The sequence below is a fragment of the Magallana gigas genome, chromosome 4 (assembly GCF_963853765.1).
Source record: "Magallana gigas chromosome 4, xbMagGiga1.1, whole genome shotgun sequence".
In the NCBI taxonomy this organism is placed as follows: Eukaryota; Metazoa; Mollusca; class Bivalvia; order Ostreida; family Ostreidae; genus Magallana; species Magallana gigas.
In genome coordinates this window covers 37,996,785-38,005,753 of record NC_088856.1, presented here as the reverse complement: position 1 = coordinate 38,005,753, position 8,969 = coordinate 37,996,785, and the positions used below count along the sequence as shown (strand labels likewise).

The following is an 8,969-nucleotide window of genomic DNA, read 5'->3' as shown; positions in this document are numbered from 1 at the left end:
CTGAGGTAAAACTCATTAAATAAAAGATTGTTATTATTTTGTTTTAAGCATTGGTCTATCTTTTGAAAAAAAAAATTGGATATTTATGAGACTGTAAAAATGCAACGTTGACACTTGCAGAAATTTTGTATTCATGGAATTTATATTTCTATTTTTAACCATTGATTAAAAATATCTTTACTTTCGGACGTCGATCCCACTTAATAAACTCTGCCTTATTTTTTCTAGCAATAATGTATTTTTTTTTATATCCATCAGTTAATTTTTTTTTCACCGAGAAACCAAAACGTTGTTCTTTTTTTACTCTCAGTCGACTGAGCATACACAGTTAACATTTGAGTATCAAAACATTATTCATCTGATTATCAAAGCATTATTCATCATCACGAAAAACAAATTACTTCATTGATAGGACATAATTTGCAGTTTTTATGAACACTTTGAGTTCATCTGCCTGCGACGAAAATGTTCGAAATTCAAAAATCAAATTACACAAAGGACTAGTCAATGAATGGAATTTTAACTGTAATACTTGTTAAATTTCATGTTTGAAGTTTTTTTTTAACTGTAGATACAACTTATGTATGATAAAAAAAGAAAAGAAAAAGAAAACAAACCTCAAATATGTTGTTGATTTTATTATAAAATACTATAGCAAGACAATAATAATGAGACTTTATACTTTATACGATTGTCGCTAGAAATAAACTTATTACAAAAATAATCCCAATTTACTATTCCTGAATCGGCTGTTTGACTGTTTTTTTTTTGTTTTTTTGTTTTAATACAAAATGTAGAGCTAATAACACTTAAAATTCGCCATGAACGGCATATTAAAATTCATTTATATTTGTTCTTGTTATTTGTTATTTTCTGTTCTCCACAAAAAAATGTTGCATTCAGTATCAAATATATGTTTAAATTTAGAAATAAAAAAAAGAATTACTACAATTTTAAACCGTAAAACTCAGAGGAAGCATTTTTCCCTGTAATACATAATAAATGCATGCAGATAATTTTTTAAACCTTCTTTTTAATGAATTTTATTTTAAAAAAAATTAATACCAATATTTACATTTTCTAGCGTCTTTGTCTGAGATTATACCTTGAATTTTATATATGATATGTAGTCCAATAATTTTACTAAAGCAGCGGTATTATTGGACGCAAGTGTCAATAATTAATATTTAGTCTTATAATTGTTGACAATTATACAAATATAAGTTATAACAAATCGTTGTTTAAATATTATGAGGTGATAATTATGGTCAGGGCGTGATCAAATCTATCCTGAAGCTTTTCTGGTTTTATTGGATTTGATAACGCCCCATCCACAATTACTCAAAGAATAATTCATTGTTCCTTAAATAAATCAGGGTTTTCCGCAAATAAAGAAAAACAATAAGAACAGACACTCTACACGGATATGGACTGTAAAAGCGCAAATCAATATTTATCTTGCAAGCTCAAATACAACGGATACACCAAAAATCACGCACGGTACACGATTGAGCACTATTGGCCTGTCAACAATAACGTTATTACCACTGTACAATTGAGTTTGACGTCATGTATTTTTTACTTCCAGTAAATCGACCTCCTAGAAAGTCCAAACTTTTGTTGATAAAAATCTTCTGAGTCAACTGAATAAACTGTGTTGATTAGAAAACACCCGCTTCTAATTTTCAAATATATGCATCATTTGTAAATAATTATCATGATACGACACGATAAAAATATATATGTTGACATTAAAAAGCTAGATTATATGCTTAAATAATGACTTGCAATAGTCAGTTCATATCTTTTAATGCCTTTATCTTTTAATGTCTTCATCTAGGTTGCTTTTTTTCCAAGAAGTTTTCGCATCCCCAAGTTTAGAAACATGCCTGATGGGTCTGCTCCTGAATTTGTCAGTTGACAATTAAATGCTTCAATTTGCATGCCCATTTTCTGAAAGAAAACAAAAGCAAAAGTAAAGTTCCATTAAAGTCAAGCTTGGTGATATTTTACTCGCATTTAGATGGTCTTAGAGATAAGAATAAAAAAAACCCCACAAGTTATATGATTTATATCTTTCTACATCATTCATGTGATCTTTATCCAAATTTCTATTATTTATTGTTGTATTATTCATAAAGACAAAAAATAACAACAACAAAAAACAAACAAACAAGCAAACAATCCAACAAAAAAATGAATAATTTTTTTATTCAAGCAGTGTAAACCAATACCAATACTCTATTTTTACATTTTAAATTTTCTTCCAAGTATAAGCTTAAGACTGTTAGTGTCGGCAGTTTAACATCTTTGATATAAAAATTCAATTCAATATGTGATGCAAAAACTGAAGTAATTCTTGTTGGTCTTGGTAAATAAGCGGTATATTCGATGCCGATACATGTAGATGAATATATTTCTAACAGAATAAAAATTGCATTTTTATAGTTGCATTATCATATCGTACAATGAATCAATCGATATGCTTTCCTAGTAGATATCAATGTTTTGATTCACCTTTTTAGGTCAATCGGAGAACAGCGTAAATTTTCTTATCAAACACTTTTAAAAAACATTAAACACATCTACTAAACTCTGTGTTTTGTAGAAATAATCCATACACTTTTTTTAGACTTACACATCTGATGCTTTCAAATATGCCTTCAAGTTGGTCATATTGTTTGGCCAAATGTGGAACACCTCCCAAGTCGCTCCATTTTTGCCCGACGGCTTCGCTAAAATCTTTCCAGCTCTCAGTTCCTTTCAAACACAATACCTCAATACAAACAACATGTCCAGATCCTCCATATTTGGGGTTGGCAATACTTCCAGTTCCAAGATAAGCATCACTACAAAGGATTACAAAATGAAGAAAATGCCAATTAATGAAATGCTTATTTTACAAATGTTTATTAACAAATGCAAAATGCTAGTAAACCGAATACAAACCATATCCACTAATTTGTGTTGTGTAATTTTTATAATTAATTTCATCAAAAATGCAGAAAGGTACCTGTATGTCATGAATCGCATTTCCAATGAAAGATTTAAAGGATACTTCTTCTTTTCCTTAAAAATTTTCACATTCTCTACGACGACGTTAATGATCTCTTTTAATCTGGCATAGTCATCTCTGTAGTCGAACACAAACTCCAAATCATAAACCTTCGCTTTTTCCAAATATTTTCTGCGGACAAAAAGAGAGATCGAAAAAAAAAATACTACCTAAAACCGATATTTTCTCACTTAATTAAAAAGGTGATCAATGCAATTTACATAGCTTTGTGCATTTTCAGGGGGAGCTCATATAAAATACTCTTCTGTTCTTTATTAAATCATCATAAATTATTATAAAGAGAGGGGCTGCAGCACATGTTTTTTGCAACTTTATGTATTATCTAAAAATGCTGTGTATGCATTTATCTTATGATGCCTGCCTGATTAGTTAAAGTAAAATCACCTAAAATGAACGGCATTTGGGATTTCTTGATATAACGGTTCCATTCTGTCTGGATACAATACATTTTTTAGGGTCAAGAAGGAGAGCCACTGCATAAGAGGGACAATTGGTTCATGGTTCGTGATGAATGAACTGACAAGTCCCAGTGCTTCCTGTGTTATGCAGTCGTACACGTCATGGATCTTATAAAACTTCACATCTTCGACTTTTTCGATGGCCTCCGGGCAAATCTTGTTGAATGTTCTTACCCAGAGTTCGTCGTTTGAGAGATTAAATGGAAGAGAGCTAAATGGAAACCAGAAGATTTCAACGGCCCAGTTGTTGTGTATGATTTCTCGCAGTCTCTCTTCTGAGTGAAATACACTGGCCATGCAAGGATAGAAGTTGCGCGTTTCTACGATTACTTCATGATCCATCTGAATTGCAAAATACAAATATCATAATTAAAGGAGGCTTAAAGTGGTCTACAAATTACCAATCATATCTGCCTTTTACTTTTAGTAAAGAAATTTTGCAAAAATTAAAGCTTTAAAACCTAAACATTTCCCTTTATCTTTTATACACAATTCTTCATTTAAAGTTCAATATGGCCTTAAATGACTTAAATGGCCTTAAATTAAGATATTTTGAACAGTGACACAATAGATGTTTAAAGTACACACACTCACACATTTGTTTAAGTGTGAGTGTGAAAACCTTTCAAATTAAAATTGATGTTTTGATATACATGTATATGATAAATGAGTTTACTTTAATCGTCATGTCGTAAACTATTCCAAAACAGCCGAATCCAGCAGCAACTGCTCTAAATAGATCAATGTCTCCGTCTGTTCCATCAGAACTATAGGTTCGGAGTTCGCCATTTGAGTCAAAAACCCTCATCTTTACCAAGTAGTCACTCAAGCAACGTGTATCTATGCCAACGCCCTAAATGACCAGAATCCACAATATTTAAAATAAAGCTACAAATAATGCGAAAAACAATAGTCGAGCAGGCGTGTTCCCGTTTTGGTCGATCAGTGTCATCATACAGATATATCTTCTAAACATGCAAATAGCGGCAGATTATTAAGTCCATAGTTCAAACATAGTACTTTATTTCGCTATCCAATAAATAAAATATATCAATAAAATTTCTCGATTTTATTTGATTAATCAAAAAATATTATACGATGTCTTTGAAGTACAGTAAGGAAAAAAACCAAACAAAAAAACAAATTTTTATTTGAATATGTCAAAATTTGCTATTACTTTTATTTTGTCAGGTACTTTTATTCATGACATTTAGTTGGTTATTATTCTACATATGTATTTTAGGTATATACAAAACCAAAATTTTAATTTAAGACTGTGATTTTGAATATGTACTCCCAAAGGGTTCATCAACAAATACTTACATGACAGCCAGTCTGGGCAACGCTGACCATTTGAACCAGATCCAAAATGACGTTTGTGTTGAGGTTAAGCTTTGCTTGAAGTTGAAAAGTTTTGAGATCACCAGTGGTTACACCCGTCATTACATCCACTGTTCTCCTGTGCAACTGTAATCAGCCAAGAATTTTTTTTAAATAGCACAAAACCTTAATGGTGAAGATTTGTTATCATACGTGAACGAAGGATATAAAATGGAAAATAATCAAGTAATCGTTCAGGTATAATACACACTTGTATTACACACAGGGGAAGATAAAAACTACTTATTTTTAAGTAAGCTGTATCTAAAACAAAATATCAAAAATTACTTAATAACGTAGTTCATAATAATGCAAAGCTATTTCACAATCGATACTTTCATTGAGCTTTCAAACATGGCTGTTTCTCCAAAATATTCATAGAAAACTATGCTGTGGTTTTATTAATATTTGTGGACAGTATTTTTTGAGGATCTCGTGATAAAGACAGTTACAAGTATACTACGTTATATCGTGGCCAATTATTTTATCGATACAATAATGTGTTGGGGATTGCATTTTATTAAACGTCTAATTTCGTTGATCAAATCAACAAAGAAATCCAAGAAAATAACCATTAAACGAATTTTACTATAATATATACTTACGTCTGCTATCCTGATGTTTGTTCGGCTAGTGTAGTCACTCTTCATATTCTCTGTATTCACACAAATTTGAAACGAGTCAGCAAACACAGGCGCCCAGCTATGTCGGGATCCAGCACACCGGATTCCCATATTTTCTTCTGCGGCAAATTTGATGATAATTGACATCTCTTCTTTTGTTTGTGGGTAACAGGATAAAACAGTGCTCGTTTGATTTCCTGCCCAATTTTCAAAAGGCTCTATTTCAAATCCGACCGTGCGTCCAACTCTAGCCCGAAGGCGTTCAAGTAACGCTGTCTGGTGTTCGAACTCCTGTTGAAAAAAATGCACCAGATAAAACATCGACTTATTCTTGTGTAAGATTATTCCCACCTAAATATGAACAAGTAAATTAGCAAATCGACAGTAGGGCGTATGAAAAAAAATCTAAAAGTTTACTCACTTTCTGGTCTTGTTTGATACACGTTTTGACCTTTTCGTCTAATTTCTTTTTCTAGAAACCAAATGTATTTCTTTAAAACAAAATCAACATTGACTATATGCTTATTAAATAGGCAGAAAATCTAATGTATCAAAATATGCATTTACTTATAATTGTACCTAAACGTAAAGCGCTGAAGGAAGTTTAAAAAAATGAAATTGGGGGAATAAGACGCGTTTGGTGAAACATCGTGGATCATTTATATATGAATCTTAGGCTTTTCTAGAATTCTTACCCTCCCCCCCCCCTTTCCCCCCAACCTTCCCTCCACCTTATTACCTCAAGCTTTTCAACGTTTATGAAAGCCACTTCTTTTCCTTTTAACTCTTTTGCATCCAATAAACTTCTTCCTTTTACTTGAACTCCAGCTTGCAAAATAGGCATGAGTCCTTCTTCTGCGCATTTTTTGATACTCTCTTCCAATTGCTGACCATTTTCTGGTATGTATGTACATTTGACGCAGGCCATCACTTCTAAAGTAATGTATGTAAAAATGTATTTATATACGTGTTCAATACTGTTTTAAATGTCCACTTAAACTAAACATGAATATTTGATCATGTTATAAATGCTACTGTAAATACATGTATAGTTCAACTCATTGTTTTCCATCAAAATAATCATCTCCTCTTCTCTCTCTAAACAGGGTAAATAATTAAAAGTTAAAGGATAAATATTAAACAAATTTATAGTCATATTGACTAAAATATCATATAAAATATTGTACATTTACTCTTTTTCTCTTAAATCCAAATGATCTTATTGAAAAATTTTTACATTGCAATATTGCTATCCAGAATATTTTAAAAGTTCATGGGATATCTGTTTAGTATATCATCAATCGGACCCTGTACAATCTTTTTTATCTTCAAAATACGTTGATATAAAAAGTTTTAAGTGCATTTAACTGGTAAAAAAATTCAACGCAATTTAAAAAAAAAATTCAATCGCGTAATTTTAAAAAGCACGTTGTTACAGTGGTATTAAAATTAAAATACCAGGATAAATGAGTAACACATTTTCTCAGTATATATATGATATCGAGCCAATTATATTGTCTCAATTTATTAGAAGATAATAAAATAACTTTCCCCTTATTTATTCACAATTAATATTGTGCATGCAAAAAAAACCCTACTCCTCCCCAAAATCTTTATTTAAACAATTGTATTTGAATTAACACTACCTAAAAATGATTCAACAAACGTTTTAAAAGAACGCTTCTACAGAATTTTATTTTCTTGTAAACTCCTTTGTAACCCTAACCATGGAGATCATGATTTGTCTACACTCTTTGAGGATGCTTCTGAAAAAAAAATCAGCTTTTCTGGCCACATGAATTTTAAATTTTAGAGAAATATTTTTTATAAAAATTGTATGTATTCCTATTTAAAGGTTAAGCTTACATTTTGCATCACCTAATAAACAAACTTAACACTACAATTTTTTTAAGGACGCTTCCAATCAAATCAAAAAAGAGAGTGAGTGGAGGGAGAGTGAGTGGAAAGAGACATAGTGTGAATGGAGAGAGAGAGAGAGGAGGAGATAATGGAGAAAAAGTGTGAGTGAAGAGAGAGGGGAGGGGGAAAAAAAACCAACAAAAAACCCGAAAGGTTTTTAAATTTTCTAAAAGGTCAAAAACATGTTATTAATTGTTAATTAACACGTCTCATAAGAGAGCATGGCCCTTCATTTTAACAAAATTAAATTCCAATGAGGTAGGATAATATGTGTTGAGTTTGGTCAAAACAGGCATTGTGGTTCTTGCAAGAAAAGTTACATTTGTATTGTGTGTTAAAGGGAACGGACAAACAGAGCAACAGACGAAAGTCAGGCAAAAGGTGATTAGAAAAGCTTACCTGAGCTTTCAACTTATCCGGGCTAAAAGTAAGATGACAACATTTCATAACACTTCAAAGGCGTTATATTTGGATCAGGTTTTGAAAGTCGACCATGCATGTATATAACCATAGCAAACATTTATTTTACCTAGTGTTGAGAATGAAACCTACACTAAGTATGTATTTACCAAATATCAACAAATATTCTTCAAGGAAACATATTGATATTCTATAAAAGCCCCTTCATCTCGTGGTTTGAGAGAAGTTTAAAGGATTTTATACGAACCTTCAAATAAAACCATTATCAATAATGCCTAAATTGACTCATCTTACATTAATGCAATATTTTGAAAAACAAAGCTGTGCTTCTATACAATTTGACGGAACAATCATTATCTTTCTTTTATAAACACTGCTTTAAGAAACCTATTTTGTTATATAACCCACTACGTATTAAAATAAAAACAATTCTTTTCTGCATAGTTTGAAGAGACAAGACACGGAGAAATAGATAGACAGACAATCCGACATGTAGATGGTCAATCAGGTAGTAATACAGGCAAACTGGCAGAGAAACCGACAAATACAGATAGACGGACAGACATACAAAAGCAGACAAATAAAGAGAGAGAGAAAGATAGAGAGAGATTACCTGATTCGTGTAGATTGTAACTTTTACTCTTCACTCTTCGATCGTGTCAAACAGTTTACACAAACTGCGCGATTTCGTCTCCTTATATAACTGCAATTTCTGCTTTATATCATCTCCTTCAAGGACGCCGGCTAAAACCGGCTATCATGTTGAGTCACATCCCCCGTAAAAATGCATTGTTACTCAAATTTTGATCATATTTTAAAAAGATTAAAAAATAAATATTTCTTCAAAGCAATAATTGATGCTGCTATTTGTTATTCATCCATTGCATAAGTTTATTGCAAAACTTTTTAGTGCTTTTTTGAGCCCATTATTTTCCAGATGATTGTCTATGTATGTAAATCAAGATTCAGCAACACGTAGATATCGGTTAGGTACTGGGGAAGAATGATGCACAATCTTACATAACTGAACTACCACAACAACATATACATGTACATAATTAAATGATAGCGACCTTGAAAGCAGGAAGTCTC

At 31.5% G+C, this 8,969-nt stretch overlaps 1 protein-coding gene across 3 annotated transcripts; it reads right to left on the bottom strand.

Moving 5' to 3' along the window:
• Nucleotides 1–1,551: 1,551 nt before the first annotated feature.
• On the bottom strand, nucleotides 1,552–8,632 carry LOC105321760 (L-gulono-1,4-lactone dehydrogenase). 3 transcript variants are annotated; one of them, XM_034451592.2, is made up of 11 exons: nucleotides 8,491–8,593; nucleotides 7,857–7,878; nucleotides 6,277–6,470; nucleotides 5,959–6,009; nucleotides 5,520–5,828; nucleotides 4,858–5,001; nucleotides 4,211–4,387; nucleotides 3,461–3,876; nucleotides 3,014–3,187; nucleotides 2,639–2,849; nucleotides 1,552–1,953 (listed from the first exon to the last, which is right to left on the bottom strand). In XM_034451592.2, the coding sequence occupies exons 3-11, from the start codon at nucleotides 6,463–6,465 to the stop codon at nucleotides 1,837–1,839; spliced, it is 1,788 nt and encodes a 595-aa protein (XP_034307483.2). In that variant the 5' UTR covers nucleotides 6,466–6,470; nucleotides 7,857–7,878; nucleotides 8,491–8,593; the 3' UTR covers nucleotides 1,552–1,836. The 3 variants fall into 3 exon arrangements, with proteins under 3 accessions (XP_034307483.2, XP_011418512.3, XP_011418513.3); XM_011420210.4 differs by lacking the exon at nucleotides 7,857–7,878 and having other exon boundaries at nucleotides 8,491–8,632; XM_011420211.4 differs by lacking the exon at nucleotides 7,857–7,878 and having other exon boundaries at nucleotides 6,277–6,467; nucleotides 8,491–8,628.
• Nucleotides 8,633–8,969: the final 337 nt, after the last annotated feature.

Excerpts from the sequence above, each read along its gene's own strand:
- LOC105321760 (XM_011420210.4), bottom strand. The coding sequence starts at position 6,465 with ATGGCCTGCGTCAAATGTACATACATACCAGAAAATGGTCAGCAATTG. Across the intron at positions 5,829-5,958 it reads GTATCAAACAAGACCAGAAA|GAGTTCGAACACCAGACAGC; the intron begins GTGAGTAAACTT and ends TTTTTTCAACAG. Across the intron at positions 5,002-5,519 it reads CAAACATCAGGATAGCAGAC|TTGCACAGGAGAACAGTGGA; the intron begins GTAAGTATATAT and ends GGCTGATTACAG.